Source organism: Corvus hawaiiensis, chromosome 1 (assembly GCF_020740725.1).
Source record: "Corvus hawaiiensis isolate bCorHaw1 chromosome 1, bCorHaw1.pri.cur, whole genome shotgun sequence".
In the NCBI taxonomy this organism is placed as follows: Eukaryota; Metazoa; Chordata; class Aves; order Passeriformes; family Corvidae; genus Corvus; species Corvus hawaiiensis.
In genome coordinates this window covers 25008576-25035114 of record NC_063213.1, presented here as the reverse complement: position 1 = coordinate 25035114, position 26539 = coordinate 25008576, and the positions used below count along the sequence as shown (strand labels likewise).

The 26539-nt window shown below is 37.8% G+C and overlaps 1 protein-coding gene across 3 annotated transcripts in view; it reads right to left on the bottom strand.

Annotated features, from left to right (window-relative positions):
* Nucleotides 1–360: 360 nt before the first annotated feature.
* LOC125322791 (solute carrier family 12 member 7-like) overlaps nucleotides 361–26539 on the bottom strand; it is a 70004-nt gene continuing 43825 nt past the window's right edge. For 2 of the 3 annotated variants that reach the window (XM_048296951.1, XM_048296971.1), the window contains exons 16-25: nucleotides 24858–24962; nucleotides 22568–22736; nucleotides 19880–20075; nucleotides 15690–15859; nucleotides 15408–15539; nucleotides 13130–13237; nucleotides 5137–5318; nucleotides 3900–3914; nucleotides 1779–1912; nucleotides 361–1325 (exon numbers count right to left, since the gene is read on the bottom strand). In XM_048296951.1, the coding sequence (XP_048152908.1) occupies nucleotides 1234–1325; nucleotides 1779–1912; nucleotides 3900–3914; nucleotides 5137–5318; nucleotides 13130–13237; nucleotides 15408–15539; nucleotides 15690–15859; nucleotides 19880–20075; nucleotides 22568–22736; nucleotides 24858–24962 (1303 nt within the window). In that variant the 3' untranslated portion in view covers nucleotides 361–1233. The remainder of the gene's footprint in view (nucleotides 1326–1778; nucleotides 1913–3899; nucleotides 3915–5136; nucleotides 5319–13129; nucleotides 13238–15407; nucleotides 15540–15689; nucleotides 15860–19879; nucleotides 20076–22567; nucleotides 22737–24857; nucleotides 24963–26539) is intronic. The other variant, XM_048296961.1, reaches the window with a different exon arrangement.

The window sequence follows — 26539 nt, the reverse complement described above, 5'->3', positions numbered from 1 at the left end:
TTTTGCTGTTTATAGCTTTGTCTTACTTCAGCTGAGAGTGTTATGATAAAAACCCTGGCCTTGAGCCTAGCCAGGTACTTGGGCACTGCATCACTGCTGTTCTAGTCTGAGCAACAGATGTCTTGATTGTATTACAAAGGAATAAGAAAAAGAAAAACCAAAATAAGTGTCTATATGTCTAAATAGACCCATTCTTTTTACAGCAGGACAATCTTCTGATACGCTTTAGGTCTTAAACAACATTTACAAAGCTAAAGAGTGCCTGAAAAGGAACAGAATTATAAAAGAAGCAAAGAGTTTCTATTGAACACCTAAGCTAAACTGTTCAAAAATTTCAAGTGAAAAACACTTAGGAGCTAGTTCAGTTGAGAAAAGCAGATTTTATTTCAAACAGCAGCATACATACAACATTTTCAAAATATACATATCTGAAAACAAGAGACTGCATTTCATTAACCACCTTGCTGTGGTTTATCAACTGTTAAATTATATTTGGAACCGGGTGAAGTTTCTGCACCATCGCCTTCCTATGAGGTGGATGCTCTCATGTTTCATCACTGGTATAATGGTGCAAGATAATGGTAACTGCCAGTACCTCATAGAAAAGAACCCACACAACTTGTCTATTTGCTGTCACCTGGTGGTTTCAGCTACCTAAGTATTTTAAATACAGAAATATTATTTTTAACAGGTATGGCAAATCATGAACTTCAGGGAAACACTCTATGCATGTCATAGACAAATTTGACTGGCTATATATATCTCTGAAGGAGGATTCCTGAACCAGGACTAATTCCAACAGAAGCAACACAGCAGCATTTTGGTAAAGAAAGAAGACAACCTTTCCTACAACCCTTCCCTTTTATTATGATGCAGAACAAAGATTAAAATAATCAAAAGTTGCTTACATTTCTATATCTTTAAAAATACGATTGCATTACCAATTTTTTTGTTTTACCACAGCTTAAGAAGTGTCAGAATATGCTACACATAAATATCCTAACCCATCCACCATTTATCAATTCCCCATAGAAATATTTTCTACCTAAATTTGCTTAAAATATTATTTAAATATAACATCTTATTAGGAAAAAAAGAATACATCATCATAAGATTCAGCTTGCAGGTAATTTTCAACGCACTAGAACACAATGAAGCTGCTCAAATTATGGCAAAAAACTTTGTTTTCTTATGGTGGTGGTGTGTTGTGTGTGAAAACCACATGCAAACAGATTAAGAATAAATGGTGATCACTTCACGTCCACTGCCTCGGACTAGGAGAACTCTATCCAGACCTTCTGTCAGAACTTCCAGAAATTCCATGTCTGAAATACCATCTGGTCAAGGAATTTATTCAGAAGAGAAACAAAATAGCTAGTAATCTCTCAAAAAGTCTGACATATAATGCGAAAATAAAGTTCAACAATTTCATCAAAGAGTTTTTATGTGTCACCCTTTACTGTCCCATTACTGGTTATTCAAGTGGAAGTGAGGCCTAACTTGGGGGAAATTCCTAGTTTTTCCCTAATCACCTACAAAAAAAGATAAAAGTAGGAAATTTTAAAATTAGTTCAAATTTAAGAAATGCTTTATATCAATAGAAAACCCCCCTCCCTCACCACTACCAAGATTTTTTTCTAACTCTCTTTGTGTCACTTTCTTAAAGGCAGACTTATGCTTACCATACTTACTATTGGTTATCCCAACAGGTAATGGCAGAATGACAAAAATGAAACTCTCAATTTCAAGAAATACGGAATAAATACAGTAGAGGATACAGTTTTCATCCCCTTTTCTGTTTTTAGGAGGTCCAGGCATATTCAGGAGAACTAGCTGAGCATGCTGTGATTTATTAAGCACTACTCCGTTGAGCTTCACAGCAGTGTGCATTCTTCTCACATTTGACTGATTTCTAGCATGCAAAGAAACATTTTTAAGCACTGTCATAATACTTATGTAATTGAATCATATGTTATTTATTTGAAATTACAAGTATGTAAAACAAGCTATTTTCATGTACACTAGTATTTGTACATATTCAAAATAAATAAGAAAATTCAATACCTTTGACAAGAACATTTAAGTCTGAAATTCAAGCAGTTCTAAGTAATTTGTCAGAATGCACAAATCTTCCAGTTGTCAATTATCTTTTACCAAGATGAATCAAAACTTTGGTTTCAATAGAAATTAAAGTTCAGACAAGAACCACTAAGAATCCAGTTTGAGTTATATAAAAAAGTAACTGGATTTATACAAGAATTCCCAGACAATGAAATTACAGGTATGCAATGGAAAGATCACAGTATTTATGCTGTACAGTACAAGGTTTTATTCATGCTCCTTTGGAAACATTACAAAATTCTATAAGCCAGTGAAGAAAATTCAGAAACACCACAGAATTTTGAAAAAATTACTAGCTTCTCACGCCGTAAGAGTAAGGCAGTAAGCAGTGAACTGAAATTGAGCCTATTCCCTTACATTATCAACATTATCTAGTATTTTCCTTGATGCATCTACAAATGTAATTGTTGTAGATTTGTGCACAGGAAGAAAAAACGGCTAGGATTTAAAAAATGTCCTAATTTTAGTCTTTCTCTTGTATGGTTTAGTTGCTTTTCAGAACAAAATAAAAGAACAGTTTCCTTACAGTTCCTGAGAAACAGCCATCTGTGTAAAGTTAGCCATGGCTGGAAATGAGTCATATGCTACAATGTGACCAAAATATTCAAACTCTAACTTAGTCCATTTATCCAAAAGATCTGCTGCCCAAAAATAGATTTTTTTTTTTTTTTAATAGATAGTTAAAAGGCATTTGGCCTGAAATTTAGTGGCCAGTGAAAACCAGCCCTATCAATTCAATTGATTCTCTATACTCTGCCACCCCCAATCTTCCCCCTACAAGAGAATGACATTTCTAAAACTGAGTTTATCAGTCCCTCCTGGGGGATTTTCTATCACGATGCCCATCTATCCTAAGAACCAACTGTACAAAAACCATATATGGAACAAAGGAACGCTTGAAGCTCAGTCTTTTAGAAGCAGAACTGCATTTGAGACGACCAAACAAGAACTATGAAGAAAGGCAAGATTGTATAACTTAGATGTATAAATATTGAAGCTGAAACATTGTTAAACTAAAAACAAAATGCAGGGTGTAACTTTGTGACTGTGGGCAAAAATTCAGCACTGAAATAAAGGCTTGCGTTGTGTAAAATATGAACTGAGGCTTACTAACATCACTTATCCTTCAAACACTGGTAGAACTGAAATCATACATAGTAGACAAAGTAAACTTCCAAAATTTTCAAAAGAAGCTCAATTTGTTAAGCAGATAAAATTAAGAAAATGCTGAACTCTAAAAAAAAGCAGAGCAGTCAAGTGAATTTCGCTCAAGAGATGTAGTATCCCATTTTTGTGTGCTGTCATATATGTCTGAACTTACGTTATTTCTACACATGCATGGGTTGCTAGAAGGTTTTTGATGAAACATGAAAGTTCCCTTTGGGAACAAATATTCCTTATTGTGCAAGTAGTTATAGTACAATGAGAGGCTATTCTTCCAGAATAAAAATATATTCAATTTTAAATGTAGTTAATTAGAACACTAAATACTATGCTGGTGCAGAGGAGTACTGTCAATATTTATATTCTTACAGAAACTAAAACACATGTTTTGTGACTTAGCTTGAATAGAAATCTGATAATACTTAAGAGAACATTAACAAGTCACAATGATGAATATTTTTTCAGCGACGTGCTATATCACATTATATTAAAAAAGGAACAAAAGAATAAATGCATTGCAAATTATGATTTAAAAACATGCATAAAATGTAAAAGATCACAAGAACCAGAGAACCCAGTCTATGTTGTTTAAGTGAAGTGAAATTTAGACTTACAGATTTCCCCATTCTCTATGTGAAAGGGAAGCAAATGCATAGAAAAAAAAATTATGCCATCAGGTACATTATTAAGTCAACGATATTAATATACTGTACAGGCACACCAAGTTTGAACTGTAATTTCTACCCAACTACCCATTGTAGTTTTAAAATAATAATATCTGAAATCAGTGTCTTGCACAATTCTAAAGTAGTGATAAGAACTATTTCAAAGATACTAATTTTAAAAGCCTTTAACGATTAGAGTATAATGGAGCCCAGGACAATGCTTTAGAGCATGACCACAATAATTTTTGGAATCTGCAGAACGCAAACTGTTTCTAAAGAGCTCAAAGCAAATCCACAAACCAACTTAGGATTTTAGGTACTGATTTTAAATATGCTTTCTAACCGCATTGCCCAAAAGTCCTAGATTTAAGATAAGTTTTCTTTAGATATTAAGATTTCCCTTGACATCCACAGTTTTGGTTTGGTCATGTGCAGAAAATAATTTAAGCTATTCTTCTAAAATCACAACATGAGGAAACAAACAAACTGATTTCCTTCTGTCATTGTTTTTGTGTCTACTACATTGGTTTGACACAAGGAGTAGCTCTTATCTATCTAAGAAGAAGACATTAGGGAATATTTAAAACAGGAAATATTTAATATAGCAAGACATACATATTTACACAAGTTTTACATTGCTTTAATTTACAGGATGAGCACTGAATGTCCATTAAAAAGCCAACCAACCAAAAAAAAACCCCAACTCCCCCTCTCTTCCTTTGTTTAATAAAACATCCCCCACACCCAAAAAACATGCACCCAAAATCAAAAACACAACCTAAGTGTCTTGAAAGACTATCTGCTTCTTTGGTACTCCCTCTAGTACCAAACACAACAAAGATACACTAATTTTTCACCCAGAGGGAGAAAGAAGAAGTTATCATTAAGCTTTTTAACATATATGCTTTCTGGTACAATCCAGATGTTGAGTTTACAGCTTGAAGTCTGCTATATTTAAACTTCACTCAAAACATTCTCTTTACAGTCGTTCTACCCAAGTACATACTATTTTTATAAGGATGCCATTTAAGTGAAGTGCATGAAAAGATTATTTTTGTATTCAAGTTTAAATAAAGCAGAATCACTTAAAAAACAAAACCCAGATAACACAACCAACTAGAACCCCTCCCCCCATTAAAATACGCACAATGAAATAAAAAGCTCCAAATACCACATGCATACTTACGGCTTCATGTTGAAAATATCTTTAAAGCCAGACACATTTGAATCCTTGTTTTTATGCTTTTCTGCTACAAACTTTTCTTTAGTCCAGGTCATTTGCACTTTCTCTGGCACAGCAGCAGCCACACTTGCTTCAACTGCTGGAGCAGAGTGTGAGGCAGTGTTTCTATCATGGATCAGCTGGGCCTGGCCACAAAACAAATAATCGCCCCAAGATTCAGTCAAAACTAGCATTTTCAAATTACACATTATTAAAATTTTGAAAAGGAATTTCACAGCAGGAGAACCAAAGAGGTTAAAGAAAAATGCACCTTACTTTGTGAACAAATATGAGACTATTATGACTTTAGCATGAAGTGAAATTGCTTGTAAAAATGTACTTAATTGTTTATATTTGCAAGACTACATCTTACCTGGAACATTACTTTTGTAATGAACTCAAGTGAAGTTGAATTTTACCAGAGAGTACTTTATTAACATCAGGGCATTTTGCCAATGAAAAACTTGAAAGCCAGTACTCTCATTGTTCATGAGTTACATTATTTCACAGATACTGTTGTAAACATTGTCCATTTCACATGCCTTTAGCTGAACTACCACATCACTCTCATGATGCCAGTATGGGACTGGCTGAATTGAAGGCTAGCTGTAGATTTAGATTATTAAATTAGATTATTTATGCCTGCAAGAGTATATTACATAACAAATCCAACCAATCTAGCCATGAAGGGGCCTTCTCTTCCCTTTTAACAGTAGAAACTCAAATCAACTTCAAGAACACAAAAGCGCATGTTGGAAGAATATTGTGTTTTCTATTTTCCATTCCCCTTGCTTCTTTGGAGAAAAGAAAGATTAAATATTTAGCACATTATTTACTTACTTTCCCTCATAATACTTTGTCCATAGACTTCTCTATTTCCATCAAATGCAACACAAATACAGTAACTTAGACTCTGAAAATTATAAATGAATTGGTATTTGGGGGCAGGATTCTTTTTATGCTTTGGAGTTTTCTGTTTTGGAGGAGGTATTTCTTTTTTTCCTGTGACTGATTGTTTGTTTGTTTGCTTGCTTTATGTTTAACAGTTATGAAAGCTATTCAGAGACTTGTTAAATCATGAGTTGAAGCTCCTGTTCTGTTTGGGAACCCCAATTATTCACATGTTAGACATCATCATGGTCCCTCCACATATATGTTGATTAAGAATTTCATGCAGGTCAATAAAAAGCATGAATAAAACCCAAGCAGATGAGAATACTACTTTCGTCTCAGAAAAGCAATTCCTCTAGTGGTTGACAAATTGTAATTGCAGGTGGTTTTAAATGCCTTTGAGCTTCTGTATATTCCCTAAATTATTTCCTAGTCCTTATCCTTCAGGATTCCCAAATTCTAGAGTTAATTTCTGAGGTTCATATAAATATCTCTTAGTTTGATGGTCTTCCTATGTTCATAGATGATTAAATGATGATTCAAGGCCATAAATCAGAAATTCCTGTGAATACAATTCTATGAGGAGAATGAAAGAAGCTAACAAATACATGCCAATATTATAAATACCATGGAACAATATCTGATGGACTAAAATTTCAAAGGAACAACCGTAAGATGAGTTCAGTTCAACTATACTTCAATGGAAGAAAATTTGCCATGTTTAGAAAGACAGTGAGACCAAGAGAAATTCTGGACCTATAATACACATTTATAAAAATGCAAACACAACAAAACCACATTCTTGTTAGTGCTATTTTGATACCAAATTCAATTCATGAAACACAACACTTTGCTCTCTCACTCCATGATGAAAGGGAAATACAATGGTATATAGCACTTCTACAAACTAGGCTACACATTTTAGATATGAGCAACGCTTCAAGTGCACTCTAAACTCATTGATTACATCAGTCCATTTCCTTTCACTGTCACCACGCAGAAAGCAGTGATGACATATATAGGTTAATAATGGCTTGCAAATAAGCATAGAAATCTCCTTAAAAGACCTAGTATATCAATACAGTCTCTGCGAATCTTCAGTATTTCAACAGAGAAACTATAAAGGAAGTCAATGGTTTGTGAAAGCATGAAATATGTTTATTAATGTAACACCCTGCTTCTGGCTCTTAAGAAAACAGGAAATCTCAGAAATGTGTTTCTTTTACAGAAAGTAAGTTTGAGAAAGAGAATATAGTTCATGTCGCAGAAGCATCATCTAGAGACAAGAAATACGGGTTAAGATAATGAATGTAGAAAAAAATATTAAGAATTCCTCCATAACAATGAATGATTAAATTGTTCATGTGTAGTTCAGTTTGCAGTAGTGGCACTTCAAGTGTTGCAATGGAAAATATGTCTAGTCAGCACGATGTCCAACTACCTCTTCCGCTTGGTAATCATTAGTCAGCAGTGCCTGAGCATCTTGGACAATGGACAATGGACTGGATTAGCTTTTTCTTCTAATTGAGCCTCGAGATTCATCTGTGATGCTCTGAATCTGGGACAAAAATGTTACCAATGACAAAAAAAAAGTCTACAGAAAAAAGCAGGTATCATATTCTTCTTCATTTCAGTAGATGAGATGTGGTATCAGCTTATACGGCTCTTTTTAAAATGTTTAGTAGTCAGTTATGAAGTCCCTTTACAGACATTTGTGAAAACATCAAGCCAGTTGAATCTTTCAGTCTCTATGGGAAGCTCAAATATTCACTTGTTTGTGAGGGTCACATCCTTTTGTATACATACATATTCAGGTGAATTTTTTTACTCAATTACAAACAAAAGCATGAAAAAAATTAAAGCATGTGAGAAAGCTACTTTCCAACTCTAAAAACCTAAAACCTTAAAAATCTAATGATTCACAAACTATAATTTTGCTCCTCACGTGCATGCACCCAAATTTCTGCCAATGTTACCTAACAGCACAACCCAACACAATTTGGTGGGGAAAGGATTATTACCTTCTCACAGGTCCCATTATCACTGCCTGGCCCAAGAGTCATTACTGAGGGTTAACCAGAGAAAAAAGCCAACAACCACCAAAAAGGGAAGCAAGAAAGTGAGCGGGGCTCTACATTTTCCTTCCCCTTTGTAGCATGTTGCAGTGGGGTCTCCTGCAACATGCATTAGACAGTGAGGCCCGTGGAAAGAAATAGGGAGCAATTCTTGACAGAAGTTTCAGAGATCTTTATTCTCCAGCCACATGGCCAGGGGACTGCTGAAGATCTGAGCAATCACAGGACAACCAGGGTCCTCCCCAGGCAGGGGAACACAAAATAACCAATGGGGAACAGGATTAGGGTACACGTGACCAGGGAGCAGGGAGATCCCATGCCTAGGCCATGCCTCTACCCCAGGGTCCCCTCTCCCAGGACCCCATGGCAGGGGGGAGGAACCCCAACAGTAGTGCTATTGACAAAGTCAAATAAATAAATGTTTGCCAGCTACACTTAAGTTACCTATCTTAAGCTTTGCAGGCACATGTTCTATTTACACCCAAGCAGAAGCAATTTGACCAAGTTTTCCAAGAAAGTAAACAAAAATCTGATGAGTCCTCGATGCCCTGTTCTACAAGAAAACCCAGAGGGCAAGATCAAATCAGTTCTAGTTTTAAAAAGTGACAGAAGAAGGAAGGGTGAGGGTGATTGCTCAGGGACAAAAGCAGGCCTATGACTGAAACAGCAAAAGAACGCTGTACAAAACCAAATGCACCTCTTTGAGAAGGTCTTAGCTTCATTTGAAGGCATCCACTTCAGGTTAAAGTGAGGTTAAAGTACTAATCTTGGTGGTAACAGGAAACCAAATTACACTCACCATTCAAAGCTGGAATACCAGGTTATATTTGAATGCCTGGAGACAGACAATAAAAAGAAAAGCAATGCTAATTTGAACTAGAGATACTAATAAACGAAATGTTTTGGAGGTCAGCAAAAACATGAAAAGAATGGCTCAGCTCATTTAAGAAAAGATGATCAGAGTAAGAATGGGCCTGGCACACTGAGTACGTCTACTCATCTTGTAGCTCCAGAGGACAAAAATTATCCACATTTTCTTATGAAAATACAAAAGAACAAGGTAGATTTAGATATCCTGATCAGAAACAATACATAGATATGACTTTTAATCTTGGACAAGTCAGTAAATACTAGGGGTTCTTGGAATTATCAAGGGTTTTACTTCAGACGCTGAAATAAATTCAGTGGCATTTTGAATGTCTCCACCACAATTGTTGGGGTTTTGACACTGACTAGAAGCCAGGCACCCACAAAAAACTATCCACTTATTTTCCTCTGCTATAGCTGAGCAGAGGAGGGGAAATTAAAACAAAAACTTCATGAGTGAGATAAGGATTAGGGGAAAAACCACTCTAAGGCAAAACAGGTTCAAAACTCAAACAGTATAAAGAAGATTTATTGTTAACAGAATTAAAAGTAAAAAGGGTAATGAGAACTAAAATAAACCTTTAGAACACCTTTCCTTCCCAATCCCTCCCTCTTTCACACTGACTGTGCAAGGAGACAAAAACATGGGGCTTTGGTCAGTCTTTGTCACTTCCTAAAAATCTTCCTTCAGTACGCTTAAGGAAAGGAGTTTCCTCCTTCTGCTCTGCCGTGGGATCCTTCCCATGGGGATAGTTCTCTGTGAACTTTTCCAGCATGGTTTTCACATTCACAAATAGTAGCCCATCCGACCTGTTGTAACATGACTCCCTCCCACAAACGGTGCAGTCTTCCCAATACTGCACATCGTGGGTCATTTTAGTTCATGGGGTTTAGTCTTTTTAGGAGAAGCTGTTCTAGTTCGGAAGCAAGGGCTCTCTATCTCTGGAAGAAAGGGTCTGCTCTCTCTCTTCGAGTTCCTCACTAGATTACAGCTTTTCAGCATCCACGTGCTCCAGCATGAGCACTTTTCCTCATGGGCTGAGCGTGGATCTCTGCATCCCCCCCATGCACTTCATGAATTACAGGGAAATAATTTGTTGTATCATAGTCCTCACCACAGCTTGCAGAAGAATCTCAGCTCCAATGCCCAAAGCACTTCCTTCCCCTCCCTCCTTTCACTGACCTCGGTGCCACCGTGTTGGTTCTCCTCACATGTCCTCACTTTTCCTCCTCTCTGACTCAGAAGAAAATTGTTGTCCGTAGGTATTATTGTTCTCAAGTTTTATCAATTGAAAAGTTCTTATTGAGCTTCGCTATGCCAAAAAGGTTGATCTCGACTGTGTTCCATGTCGGGGAATTGTTTGCCATGTTTTTGTTGTTGGCCACTTGGTCCCTGCTGGCACCACATGGGTGGCCCTGGGCACGCTGCTCCTGCCCTCAGGAGGGGTTTGGCCTCGGGAGGGCCTCGGCCATGCAGCCTCCCCTGGCCCCAGGAGGGCTCTGGCTGCACATTTTTGGCTGTGCCACCCCGGCCGCATGGGCATTCCCAGTGCTGGTCACAGCACCTGCCCATCGTCAGAGTCTTCAGCGCTTGGCTCTGTGCCAGACATAGTAGAAGCTTTGAGCAGCTTTCTCCCGCCCACAAAAAACTAGACTGTTTTTTTAAACTAATACACTCAGGTTTTACCCTGCTTGATAAGAAAGAAGAAACTGAAGCTATAATGGTGATGGTAAAGTTCAGACAAAAGTGAGTAATAAAGAAAATTATATGGAAAGAATAGAAAGAAATAAAAACTTCCAAGCAAACAACTCTGAAGTATAGTCCAGATTCCAACCAGCTCAGAGCTGAGGAGAAATTCTTTCATCTCCTCTGCAATTGATGTGCTATAGACTACAGAGCACTAGGTCCTATTATTCATGTGGAAGTTAAATCCTCCAAAATCTCCAATAGATAAATCACTCAAACTCCACTTGAAAAATACTACTGTTCAATAAAGAAACAATAAGACTGAATAGGATGTACAGAAAAGTTTGGTTTGTTACTGAAAAGATGTTAGGCAGGCTTAAATTGAAAGAAAACTACCATGACATGGGTAAGAAAGAGGATTTACAGTATCACATCATTGTAACAATAGCAGGCATCTTTAGGAACCTTAAAAAAATCCTGTGAGGTGGAAAAATGAATAGAGAGAAGAGGAAAAATAAAAGGAAAAAAACCATAAAAACCCTAAACTGCTTGGACTTGTACAATTAACAGCAAAAAAGAAAAGCCACAAGAAAAACAATCTAGCTGTTTTACAAATGAGCAATTAAACACAGTAGAGTTCTCTTATTTGCCGCGGGATGGAAATAATTTTTGTGATGGCAAAGCCAGAGAATTCACTATCTTCTACATCGCTAAAAAGTCTTGATAATACTGAAAGAGTTAGCAGAATATATGAGGGGGTAGAAGCACAAGCCAAAAGGAAAGGACTTATAAGTTACAAATATTCATAAAATTACAGCTGAACGAAGCTTGTTACTAAATATGCAAAATAGTAAGGATAGGGGAGCAGCAAAAACAGCATTTCCATCTTGATACTATAGGATTATAGATTGTTGGCCTAAGTTTGCTTCCAGAAAGAAATTAGTTGATTCATAAAACATTCAAAATAATGCAGAAACTAAAAAAAAATATTCAGTGTGATTTGAACAAATTTGTATTATATTGTGTAATATGGTGTATTTGTAAGTTATATGAGGAGTGGCTGAGGGAGGTAGGCTTCTCTAACATGGAGAAAAGGAGGCTCAGGAAGGACTTTCTCATTCTATTCAACTACCTGGAAGACAGTTGCAGTGAGGTGGGGATTGGTCTCTTTTCCCCAGTAATAAGTAACAGGACAAGAGGAAATGGCCTTAAGTAGTACCAGAGGAAGTTTAGATAGAACATCATGAAAAATTTCTTCACGGATAGGGTTATCAAGCATTTGAGTGGGCTGTCCTGGGAGGTGGCTGAAGTTGAGGTTCCGGAGGTATTTAAACAATATGATATGGCACTTAGGGACATGGTTTAGTGGTGGATGTGGCAGTGTTAGGTTAAAGGTCTTTTTCAATCTAAATTATTCTATAATCCTAAAACCAAATCACAATCAAAGCTAATCAGTCCAGTTGTATAATCATGAATCTTAGCTACTGATGTCAAGTTTGGAAAGGCTCCGAATATATTCGACACTGATGCTCAAATGTTTTGCTAATTAACACTTGCACTCAACAAGAACCGGAAAACTCTTCAAATCTGTTTAAATAAAAAATTATTTCTTTTCCCACATAACTTTAATGTTGAAAGTTGTCTTGGGGTGACTTTATGATGTTGTATCCCATATCTCTGCCCTATGCCCAGAAATTAATTTTGTGCCTTTCTGTGCCTTTAAACTGAGCCTGAGAGGGGGGAGAGAAAAAAAAAACGAGCAAACTCTTCAAAGCAGTTTACAGTTTGTTTCAAGGATGCAGAGATAGAGACAGTTCTCTGCGTTCAGCTGCGGCAGCAGAGGGAGAGTGAAGGGAAACACTCTGCTTGCTTTCTCAGCCAGTTTTCAGCTACTTTTTCTCCAGAAAGAGTGACAGAGAGTTGAACTTTGCTTTCCTGGGACTTTGGGGTTTTTTTCCCCTCTTTTTTGGACTGTTTCAACATCAGAACACATCGGGACTTTTTCCACAGAAGTGGAGGCCCTGAAGGAGGGGGCTCCACCCCGTCCCAGCTTCGAGGAGGAAGAGAGAGGCTACCTATGGAAGGACTCTGAAATTTTCCCAGGTTTTTCTCTCCACAGTGAGAGGTTTTATTATTTAGCATTATTATCCTCTTCTGGTGTGTTTGTTAAATAAATAGTTTTTATCTCTTTCACTTTCTTCGAGGAAAATTAGTTTTTTCCTGAACCTGGTGGGGGAGGGGTGGTGGTAACCTGCCTTCTCCCAGAGGATATATTTCCAAATTTGTCCAAACCGGCGAATAAGTAAAACTGGTTGTAGAGAAACACAGAATGCAGTTATGAAAGTTCTTAACTAGTTAGAAACCGATTAGAAGCCACAGCCCAAAGATAGTACTTTCAGATTTTTCACAGAACATCTTGTCAAGTCAAAGTTCCTACCTCCCTTTCCCTCTCATTCTTTGATAGCTGCATCTGTTTTAGCATCTGAGATCGCTGTTCCATCATAAGTGTCTTCTCATACGTGAACGCAGAAATATCATTTTCAAACTGCAAAAGAAATTGGCATTAGAAACACCAGAAGAAAAGTACTACTTGGAAGAACAACATTTAGACAGTGTATCTCTCATACCTGTATTCATTCAGTGGTCCTGGATGTTTTCATGGCAGTAGAGTAATCCTAAGCATATAATTTATCAATCACTTCTGTCCTCATTCTTAAAACTTAATCTTCAAACAGCAATTTCATACAGTGAACTATCCTAGTGTAACAATATTATTGTTGTTTTATCTAAATTTTAGGTACTTGGAACAGACTTTCCACTATTCTGTTCCAACTAGGCTGCCAAAGTGAGAGTTGAAAGCAGTTATTTAAACTGGGCCTGCATTGCTGCCACCTAAGCATGTGTGTACACTTGTTTCCTTAACAACTGTCCACAGGCACAAATAACACATTATCCTTGCATCAGTGAGAAACGTTCATAAACAGAAGCCATTAGGAAAAATTCTGAAATATATTCTCACATTGGCTCAAAACTAAAATGCAACATAAAAATCTACAGCAGTCACCTGTGCTGTCACTGACTTGTAAGGTATCTCTTATCCTCTGGAAGATTCCCAGAATTAAATATTACCCACAGCAGAAAAGAATAAATTGTATTTCTGTAGTGGTTTAACACTAGCCAGCAACCAAGGCTCATGCAGACTCTCACTCACTCCCCCACAAGTGGATTTGGGAGAGAATCAGAGGGATAAAAGCTAGAGAACTCATTGGTTGAGATAAAGACAGTTTAATAGGAAAAGCAAAAACTGTGCACACAAGCAAAACAAAACAAGGAATTAATTCAATGCTTCCCATGGACAGGTCCCCATCATGCATAATGGTTACTTGGGAAGACCAACGGCATCACTGCAAACATTCCCCCCTTCCTCCCTCTTCTCCCCACCTTATATATTGAGCATGATGTCATATGGTCTGGAATATCCCTTTAGTCAGTTTGGGTCATCTGTCCCAACTGTGTCTCCTCCCAACCTCCCCTAACTTCCTTGTCAGTGTGGCAGTACGAAAAGAAGAAAACATCTTGGCTCTATGTAATCCCTGCTCAACAATAAAAAAAAATCTCTATATTATCAACCCTGACATTTAATCAAGAACAAATCCAAAACACAGCCCGATACCGTGAAGAAAATTAACTCTACCCCAGCTGAAACCAGCACAACTTTCTATACTGTCTTCTGCTCAAAATCCAACCAAGGCTGAGCCTTTTTATGGCACTCTGTGTTCTTTCAACTGTACATGCCACAGCTTTTTAGACTTTCATATTTAGTAGTCTAAGCAAAGAACAGTAAATCTTTCACATGTAATTTTTTCCTAAGTAATTAAAACAATTCTTAGAATTGTTTTATGATTGATTAGCATGATGAATCTTTTTAATAAGTTCTGGTGATTCTAGAAACTAGTGGTGGTAGAAGTTTTGAACCAGTTTACTCATCTTCATCCCACTTCAGAATGAGTAGTTTTGGTTGGGTTTTTTTTTCCATAAGCCTTACTTTGGGCGTTATGCTAGTCACCTTTTAGTGCTGGAAATTACATCCTTAGTTTCAAAAAAAAGTGGACCTAGACAGAGTATAGCTTTAGTCCTTTCCTCTTAAACAGTTTATGACCCATATTTAGAAAAGGAAAAAGTTACAAAATTCATTTTGTCACTACCTTGACTTGTGAAACTGTAGCTATACTGTCTTGCTATTCAGTGCTGGCTGAGGCTGGTGATGCCAAAAACAACTCTCATTTGAGACTAGGGATTCCTTATTCCAGAGAGGTATTCTTCCAGCAGTTGGAGACATGGACAAGTTCATCCTGTCTCATACCATATGTCATAGCTTATTAGATTAAGCACATTCAGCCTTCCATTTCACTGCTTGCTAAAAATTCAAGCTTTTTCCTTCCTGAATGAACCAGCTCTATGGACTAGTCCTCATAAATAAAGTAAGAATTAACACATCAAACATCTCAAACTCTGCTTGACAAACCCATTAAACTCACCGCCATGTATACTAGCATTGTAATATGGTAAGACAACGATGCTTAACTTCTTGTTCTTTGTGGGTCTGGAATCTTTCCATTTCTGTATTTGGGCTAAAGTCTCTTTATTTGAAAAAATCTAAATCTGTTTTCCCAAGTTTAGTCCCAGTAGCACCTTAAAAATATGTAGTAACAAACCATTTCAACAACTTCCACTTGAGCATTCAGTCTAAGATGGTATAAGAACATCTGAAGATCCTTCTTCATTTGAATACTATTATCATCCATTTGAGCGACGGTGAAGATACGCATTTTACATTTTCTCCAAACCTACCAAAAAGATACATTATAACAGTTTGTAACATGGTGATTGCTACTACCATGCATAATTTGAACAATGTGAAGGAATATTGAATTAGATATGCTTAGAACCATTCAGTGCTAGAAAACTAAATCCCAGCCATTTTCTGTTGTCCTTGCCTTGTGCTGTCGAAGGAGAAAAGGCAGCAACATCAGCATACCACCATCATGAACAATCCACCACACATCTATATTTCCTTCAGTAAAACGTTCTTGATTTGTTGGAAATAAGTCAATGTTTTTAGCCACCAAAAGTGCTTGTTGAGCTGCAGTTGTTTCTCGTACAGTATCTGTAAGAGAAAACAAGACATTTAATCAAGAACTCCTAGTTTTCATTCACAGATTTTGCTTTTGTTTATAATTCAAAAGTTTCAACCCTCCCAGATTCTGCTGAGGCAAAAGAGGAATATCCTAGGTATCTTGGCAAAAGACCTCGGTGCCTTGGTTCCAGCCGAGACAAGGTTAATTGTTGCAGTAGCAAAGATGCGTGTGGCTAGGACCCAGAGGTTATTCTACACCACTTCATGCCATTGCTGGAAGCAGGGGGGAGTATTTTCCCAAGACAAAGGGTTCCTTCTGGTCAAATAAACATGGTGCTGGTTCCAAGGTGGAGGGAGTGGTTGGGTGGCAGCAGTTCCAAGGCAAAGGGATTGGTTGTGGTGGCATGGCTGCAATCAGGTGGAGCTCCATGGTGAGCATTTTTGCATGTGCATTATTCTCTCTTTCGTACGCTTTTTGTTATCAACATTGTTGCTGTATCCAGTATGTTGTTCTTAACGTGTGATCTTTACCTTTTGTGCCTCCAATTCTCCTCTCCAACCAGCCACAGGGGAAGAGGAAAAGTGAGCGAGTGCCAGCATGGTTTGGAGTGTGTCAGTGGGAACACTTAATTGGGGAGTACTACTCCTAAACCACAGCAGTCTTTATTTGGTATCTGAGGTAAGGCACAATGGGTTGAGGTAACAACAGACTGCCCAGAGCAGGTTGGAAACAAATTTGATCCAGGCATTTTTTATTTTAGGTATAGAGCCACTAGTCACAGTGTTGCATGGTCTGTTTATGTGGGAGTCTTACCTAATCCTGTATATATTCCTGTCTGCACTCCTCATGATATTTTTCAGAGTAGCAAGAGGGATCAGGATTTCTTTGCTGATGTACAGTGGGATGTCAATTTATGACACAGTAACGTCAAGGGTCATTTGGGATGTATCTTGAATGCTGCTCTCCTACTCTTAACCTCGGGCACTACCTTTGCATGTTTATTAATCATACACACTCTGTGGGGAGATCAGGGGAGGATGATTTTCCCCAGCTTTTTCACCCCCTTTTCCTGGCCTTTTCCACCCCCTTCAGCCTGTTACATTTTGAGAATTCTGAATTCCGTTTAGATGTTAAGGAAATAATATTTTTGGTGATAAGCCTGCCATGTGTCCTCAGTCTACACCATGTTTAGAGTGAAGGAGTTTTCTAGGGACGTTATTCAGAGATCTGCCCCAAGGTTCATGAGTGACATGGAAGGTGGGAGAAAATGGGCTTTTGAAGGATTATTCTGCTCCAATGGTTTGGAACTTCACTCCTGAACAACTACAGGACCCTGGTAAAGTGACAGAATACTTGAAAGAAAAATGCTGCGGCAATTCCAGGGAGGTGTGAAGTTTTGCAGCGTGCTGGGCCCTGGCTACTATTTACTGCACATTCCTTGATACTAGAAAGCAGTCTCAGGGGGAAGAGGAGGAAAGCAGACTGACAGGCACTGTAACCACTCATACTGCAGCTGAACCAGAGGAACAACCTGTGCCAGTAGCAGTTGCCCCTATATAGAAAAAGAAATCCAAGACAAAATCAGTTCACTTAGTGAGGTATGAAGAGGAAGGAGGGCCCTCACAACAGGAGGAACAGGCAGGGCCAGAGATAATCACCCAATAATCCCTATCTCCAGGTGAGCTGTGAGATATGCAAAAAAAATTTCAGCCACCAGTTGGGTGAGCCCCTAGTGACTTAGCTGCTCTGATGCTGGCATATTGCTGCTGATATGCAACTAGATGGTAGTGAAGCCAAGCAACTGGGATCCCAGACTTGGGATGCCAGCACTGGCAAGGGGATTGGGAAGAAGGCAGAAACACTCAGCCTCTGGAGGCAACTGCTGTCAAGCATGAAGGAAAGGTATTTTTGCAAGGATGACCTAGTACTGCACCCAAGCAGGTGGAACACCATGGAGAAAGGTATCCAGTACCTGAAAGAATTAGCTGTGCTGAAGATAATCCATAGGGATTCAAATAACAAACAGTCCCCTGTAGATCCAGATGAGGCTCATTGTACACAATCCACATGGCAGAAATTTGTACAGTGTATGCCATCATTGTATGCCAACTCATTGGCACTGATGTCAATGGAAGGAGAACAAACAGTGCTTCAGGCAGATATCTGACTCCAACAACATGAAGATCATCTGAAAAAGGGCTACTGGCATTATAACTGGATATTATAAAGGGATTCAAGCTTCTTCAGAAGTGATTGGCACTAAAGTACAGCTCCTCCTGGCATCCTGAATGCCAGTGCTGGACTGGATATTCAAAGGGAGAATCCTTTCCATGCATCATGCCACTGACGTTACATGGAGTAAGTGGGTCACGCTGATCACACAGCAAGCTTGAACAGGAAACCCCGATTACACAGGGATCTTGGAAGTCATCACAAACTAGTCCAAAGTTGAAAATTTCATACTAACATCAGAGAAGGAAAAGATGACACATGCTGAGGAGGCCCCACCATATAATCAGCTACTGGAAAATGAAAGGTGTTATGTTCTCTTTACTGATAGTCCCTGTCATATTGTAGGGATACATGGAAAATGGAAAGCTGCTCTATGGAGTCCTATGTGGTGAGTCACAGAAGCTATTGAGGGACAAGGTGGATCAAATCAGGTTGTGGAGCTGAATGCCATCCGGCTGGCTTTAAGTAAATGCTCTGTGGCAGTGGCTAGAACTATAGAAAATGACCTTCTGGCAGCACAGAGGCAAAGCCACCTGGTCTGCTGAATTGTAGCAAGACATCACTGCCTGGGTAGAGAAGGTGGCTGTAAAAGCATGCTGTGTAGATGCATACATACCCAAAAGTCAGGCTATCGAAGAACATCACAACAACAGACAAGTGCATTGGGCAGCCAAGAATGAAGTCTCTCAGGTGGATGCGGACTGGCAACATAGGCTGAATTATTTCTGGCTCAGTGGGCCCATGGTATCTTAGGTCATCAGGAATGAGATGCAACATACTGATGGGCTTGTGATTGAGAAGTGGACTTAACCATGGACAATAAGTATGGACTACTATAGATACACCAGTTGTGAGCTCCTGATGCAGCTTGTAACCAGCCCTCCTGCCCTGGAAGACACCTAGGACAGATAGAACCCACAGTCATGGACTAAATGAACTCAAGAGACATCTTGGAGGAATGGATATTGACCGTGGAAGTGGTACTTGTTCATGTGTATATACACATATATAGATATATTAGTTGGAAGGTGTAGGATCTGGGCATGACATAAATGATATAGAATAAGGGGTGGATAATGTTCTGATTCTGGCCAGGACAGGGTTAATTTTTGCAACAGCCAGGAGGGGGCATGGCTAGGACCCAGAGGTAATTCTATACCACCTCAGGTCATTGCCAGGGGCATCAGGGTAAGGGAGTCTCTTCCAAGGAGAAGGGGCTTCTTCTGGTTGAATAAGCATGGCACCGGTTAAAAGCCAGAAGGAATGGCTGGCTGGCATGGTTCTGAGCCAGAGGGAGTGGTTGGGGTGGCATGGCTGTGGTTGAGGCAAGCTCCACGGTGGACATTTTTGCATGTGAATCACTCTCTCTTTTGTATACTTTTTGTTATTAGCACTGTTGCTCTTACTGTTCATTTTCTTATATCATTGCTTTTTCCAGTAAATTGTTCTTATTTCAACCTGTGATCATTACCTTTTGTGCCTCCAATTTTTCTCTCCAACCCAGCACAAGGGGGGTGGGAAAGAGGAAGAGGGGCAAGCAAGCAGCAGTGTGATTTGGAAAGTCTCAGTGGGAGCACTGAATTGCTGAGTAGCATTCCTAAACCATGACACTGATTATAGTAACCAACCTGGTTAGAAGATGAAGAAGCAATGCCATGGTTGAAGAGGGCTGAGAAAACCCACTCCAGATGAAATCAGATATGGAGAAGTATTCAATTGTCCACCACATGTTCAGTAGCACATTTCCTCCACACAGCAACTACACTAGTTACACAGCTGAATTACAAATGCAAATGAGAAGGTCAATAAACACATACCAACAAAATTTTTCCACGAGAAACGATTTTCTGTCTGCTTCCACGACTGTGGCCATGCCATCAAGACCGTGTTGTGCTTCATCCCTCCTAGACCAGCTGACTGAATCAAATAGGATATTCCATCTCTGAAGTTAGGAGACACCACAATCTGGCAAAATCCTTTAGTCTTTTCTACTCCCATTAAGGCCTTAACATTCTGCAATAGGAAAATTACACACAGGGAAATACAAATCATCAACACTGATAATTAACACCAGAAGGAATAACAGCATTAAATAATAGAAAAAATTTATCAACAATGTATAACCAACATGAAGAAATCAATAATTCCAAAAGAGTAAACACGATTCTATGAGAACTAGAGTCCAAATTGCTACCTCCCCAAAAGACATCACACAGTTTTTTCATTATTTTAATTATTCAGCCTTTTATTTCCAAAGAAGAATGAACAAGACATGAGTAAAAACACATAGATAAATAAAGCAACACTGCTTCAGGTAAAGTCAAAACCACTGTCTGACAAAACAACATATGTTTGGAATGATCGGTCCTTTCTTTTGGAATTGGAAGGGTTTGGAAGTGTGATGCCAAGTACTTAAGAAGAAGAGGCTGCCAAAGTTCCTTAAACACCTTTGACATTAAGAGGCTGATTATTTATCAGCTCCCAACATGGAAAAACAGATGTGCAGGAGACACTTGGAGGCACTGTCCAAATAATGACAAGATAAACAGACCAGATTAAATATACCGCACCCCTTTAATTTCAACATGGCTCTCCTCCATTTAAACACTGACAAACATGAAGACACATAACCAGGTAATTTAAAAGAAGTATTCAAACCAATATCAAGCTTGACTAGGGAACATGAGCTTTGGCATTTATTATTTTCTGATTAAATAACTTTTAACCCCTCCATCATTATCAGTGACTCATGTGGGAGATCAACATGTTTCAGAAGGAAGAACTAATATATCAATATTTCGAATTTTACAAAAACCAAAATCTGTCAAAAATCATCAGGAACAGATTGGATCACTGCCTCAGTGTGGCTTCAGATCAGAAACTCCATTTAATAGAGAAAAAAGAGTCTTCAGAGAATTTGCTAGCAAAGCTAACAAGTATGTCTGTGCAAATATCTGTGAGGGTTTATCAGTGTAAATAGATGCTTTTTTTTTTAAAAGACAGACACAAGAATCCCTTATTTCCTACAGGTCCCCTAGAAACACTTTCCAGTTTAAATTTTCCAGAATCAATGAGGCCTCCAGATGCTAAAACTTTTACAATTCATCTTCATTTCCATTTTAAAAGCAGTAGTTTCCTGAATCTTAACACCAGGTCTGACTTGCTAGAGAACCCATGGATTAGGCCTTCCTTAAACTCATTAATTTTCCACCTCTCAGAAAAATAGCTAAGTTAGGCCATCTACAGATAACATTTCAAATTCTTGTGAGTACACAATTTCTGTTTAAAGGGTTTTTTCTGTTTTACTTCATAGGCCTGATTTTGCATTCTTCGTCTTGTTTTCTACTCACACATGATGATAGCAACAGCTTAGTAACAACTACTTTTACAATATAGCATTGCTAGACTTTTCAACTTGTTTTCAAGTTAAATGGTGTCTTAGAACTTTTTCATGTGATGTCAAATAGGTCATCTGTCTTTTTACTTTGTTATTTTAAAAACCACTATGGATAAACCTGAATACCAAGAGAAAAAAAGAGCCAACTGCCCATTTCCCCCCAGTTTTATGTTAGCTAGTCCATTTCAAGATTTTAAATGCCCATCTATTTGAGAGATACCATGTCTGAAATAATCACAGGTGTTTTTACACAGCTTTGAAGACTATTTGGATCAAAATGGTAGACATATCAACTGGTACTCTTTTGAACAACACTGCAGAAATTAACCAATTTGGAAGATATAATGGCAATCAAAACCTACTTTTGGACATTTCAATACAATACAGGAAACATGGTACTTTCTCCAAATGTTTCCCCACTCTAAAAAGATAGGAGTAGGCGAGTTTGCATAGGCCAGTAAATACAATTATTATTACTAAAGAAACATTGAAATTAAATTCAATTGTGTTTGTAAGCACAGTTGGATATAATTTTAAATTCTATGACAACTTACTATTTTTTCCTACCCATCCTACTTCCTCTGGAGATATGGGATAGCTAGAAAGATAAAACAAAGGATCTCAAGAAGGATCTTGTTCACAGTATTCTGGCAAAGTCTGTGCCTAATCCTAATTCTTTTATGTTTTGCTAGAAGACTGTAGAAAATCACATCATGAGAATGATATTATGCCAAGCATTTGCATTTATTAGTTAAACATTAATTTTTTTGTTAAATATGTGCTGTTTTCTTTATAAGGCAATTTGTTAAAACTTGAGTAGTTTGTTTTTTATTTTATGTAATTTGATTGTAGGCTCTCAATATTAAAGAAAAAGTTAGGAAGTATCAGTATTGCCTCATCCTATTGGAAAATTTTATAAAACATTTTGCTACATACACCAATCCATTCTTTTTTTACAATCATTGATTGCGCTGATAGCAAAAATAGATGTTTTATTCAATATTTTACAACAGTCTGTTCTAATTCAATGTATGAGTTACCCAGATCCAGATTCAACATTTAAATACTAAGGTAAATTACAAGTATTTGCAAGCTCTCTTTTACATACCTCTTCAGCTTTCTGAGTTTCTGTACATTTATCTAAGTAGATTCCCTGAAGCACAGAACCCACAATAGTCAGTCCTTTACCAGCCTTCAACTGAGAAGTAAAAGAAAGCAATCTAGGGTGTTTCACTAACTGCTCATTATCCAAGTTTAACAAGACCAAAAGTTGAGGTCTGCCAAACAAAGGAAAAAAAAAGTTAAGTGCACACACACACATTCATCAGGAAGAACTGGAAAATTAAAATTAACAATTAATAAAATGCAGATTAATTGCTTAATCCAATGGAAAACAGTCAACTACTAAGTAGGTAAGCCATAATTTGCAATAGCAACAACAGTTCAGGTACAGAATAACTACATAAGCCACCATAATGTCATTTTGAAAAGCTCTCTTAAAGACCAGCTTTACATAGAAAATTATAAAATCACAGTTATTTTACCCTTCCAATGTCATCTGGTGAAACCTGCTGCTCGAAATGACTAAACACTGAATGCACACCACATTGTTTACTGCTCCATTCAGTTGGATTTGGAAAACCTCTAGAAACAGACATATCTCCTCTGGGTCACCTCTTCAATGCTTAATTATTTTATCATGTTCTCTCACTCTCCTACCCTAATCTGTTGTAGGGAATCTGACTCCATCTTCTTAGTAACCTTCTTTTAGGTTTTAAATGTTTATAAGTCAGTTATAACATCTTTTAGGCTCCTCTTCAGCCTCCTCCAAGCAGAATAAGCATAGCTCCCCTCAGCCTCTCCTCAGAGGAAACATGCTCTTGTGCTCCAACCACGACCTGTGGTCATATCTACTGGAGTTTATGTCATTCCTACACCACAGCACCTAAACATGGAAGAAATATTCTAAATGTATTCTAATGAGTGCTCCCAGTATATTTACTTCTCAATGGACTATCTATCCTGCTGTCAATACTGTCCAGCATGTCATTGCCAAGACACGCTCCTGGATTTCTATCTACTGGGAACCACAGGTCCTTTTTACCAGAGCAGCTTCTCAGTCTTGTATCACTGCTCTGAATATGCCTGTGCCGGGTACTGAACTTGCAGTTATCCTTCTGGATTTTCATGATGTTCTTAACGACCCATTCCTCTACCTGCATAGATCCATCCAAAAGGACAGTCAACCCCTTAATCATACCAAGAGTACCTGAAGTTCAGTTTCAACTGCATACTAGATGAGAATGCATTCTATTTCCTTTAATCAATATTCAATCTACTTACTTTTCCCAAACCAACATTTATACATTTCCTGTCATTTCTAAGAATTCAAAAGACTGATGAAGAGTTGGATCATACTTCCTACCTCAAAACTAGCACAGTTTAAGTTGTAACAAGATGGTTCAGTTCCAGCAATTACATTGACACAATAGAAAGGTAAGTCATTTGGAACTGAAGCAGTCAAATACTTAACAGGCTTGTCAACACTACATTACATTGGTGTCTCTGAGATGCCAAGTTCATCAGTCACAGGACAAATGGTAAAACAATGCCACTATACTGATGGACAACAGAACATTGCATGTGCATGCACTCTGTGATACTATCACTGAGCAGTGACAAGAATTAAAGTATCACATTACATTCATCAGAAATGACAATGTGCAAATGTCTTTCGTTTTTAAATGTTAAGTAATTTTTTATGTTGGCTTTGAGGAGAATTGAGTTTAACAAGTAAAAAAAATATATTGCAAAAATAGTAGTGAATCTCTAACGCCATTACAGTAAAACGTGAGATTTTGTTTTAATAGTATCCAAGCAATTTAGAAAGTGCTACTATTGAATGAAGCTATATAAAAAGTATACCACAAAAATGAATTTAAACAAATAAAGGGTCCTCTGTAGATTTGTACAATGTATTTCAGAGGGAACATATACAGAAGCAAAAAAAAAAAAAAATTGCACTTATGGAAGTACAGTGTTTCTTCTGTAGAGACAGTGAGATTCAAAGATAACGCTTTCTTTGAATATGAAAAGTCTATAAATAATCAAACATTTCGAATCTTCTGCACTTTTGCAAACCATGTCAACACCATATGGATTTCAGTTCTAGTTAGTTTGCCCATACTTCCAGCAAAGCTGATTAGATGCTGACCACAAGTCACATTCCATTTCAGTAAAATAGTAGTATTGCAATGACATCATTGCCATGCCCAAGTTAAAACATTATTTTAATGGTGAATTTCACTCCATCTTTACTTCACTGCTTTACCAGAAGTATTCCCAATATATTTACATACTTCAAGAATTATGCGATCCTGAAAAACATAGGACTCTACCTCCAGTTCTTGGTGTGAGGAGGACCATCTTCAACACGAAGCAAAGCATAGCGAGCTGCATTCAGAGACAATCCTCGGATTCCATCACCCCATTCTTTTTCCGCTCTTCAGGATACAAAAGAGATTCAGTTAACAGGGTCCCACTTATTTATACGAATCAAATACTTTTTCTCATGTGGAGGATAATGGAGGTAAAAAATGATCCTTTTTTTTGCATGAATGCATGAAAAAACCTTGTCTTGCAGATTTAAATCAAGACTGAAGACTAACCAAGATGAAGCAGTTTCAGGTCATTTCAAGGTAATTTTTTCTGTATTTATAAATATTTACTATGGTCTAGTTTATTCATACTTCAAAAGCATTTTTGTAATGGTGAGAGCTACTTAAGTTGCCTTTTAGCACTAGAATGAATAAATGAAGGATAGTTAAAAGGAATTATTTTAAAGCAGCAAAATTAGTAAGTGAAACTTGACTTCACATGGATTAGTAACCTATCTTGCCCTCAGCACCACCACTACAACTTTTTCCACTTTCTTTCCTTCCCAGCTTCTCTCCCAGAAAGTCTGAAGCTCCATCCATTCTCCTGACCACTTTCAATCTCCCTACATTTTCCAGTCCTTTTAATTCCAATATTAGAATATTGGTGATTGAAAGTGGTCAGGAGAATGGATTCTACAATGGCAAGGGGTCCATCTCCCTTGCCCACCCTCCCTCCAATTTTCCCTCATGAATTCTCTCTGAACTTTGCTACCTCTAGCAAAGCATCTCCTTCAACAAGGTAGATGTCCTGGTATGTGCCAACATTTGTAGAACCTATATACGAATTTGGAATTACACATAATTTTATGTATGCGCCTATATACATACAGGCAAGCAGAACTGTTACCATCTAATCTGACTTCCTCACTAAAATTGGGAAATCAATTTCCTTATCATTACCCCAGTAAATTGAGATGTTAAAATCCAGGAAAGCATCTAATCTGGAAATGGAGATATTAAAAGATGGAGAATCCACAGGGTGGAGCAGTTTATACCGGCTGATCCACTTAAGAGCTGTGCTTAATCACTCATCAAAACAAGTGGCCTAGCTTCAATTTCCTGCTCCAAGATCTTACTATTTTCTTTCAGCATAGGGTATCTTTCCTTAGAAAGGGATAGCATGCACATTTACTGATCATAATTTCCTGTAGTGTTTGTATATGTTGTTCAGTTGGGGGTTTTTTTGTGTTGTATGCTGGTTTAGTTTTTTGAAGTTTTTTTTATGAGCACAGCATGCTCTTTAAGACTCATCGTTGCTCAGCATGTCCTACAGGTATCTCTTGACAAATGCATACAGTGCAAAGTATGTTGCAATTTAAAGCTTAATTCTAGAAAGTAATCAAGTCCACACACCAAAAAAAAGTAGAGTTTGAGCTTCTTCACAAGGTAATAATAATTTACAGTTCTGTAATAGTTGCTGCTTGATATTGAGAGGTAATGTTCGTGAAGTACCAAAAGTTTACACCATCATCTCTGCTCCAATGAGAGTTTCCCAGACTTATTGGTTCTTACTTCTGTCAGTTCTGGCCGTTGAAAAGTTTGGAACAGAGCTTCCAGAGAAATTCAAATCTGAAAACTTACAAGCCTTAACAGAGATAGGATCTTACCTTGTTTCAAAGAATACTCTGAACTTTATTACTTCA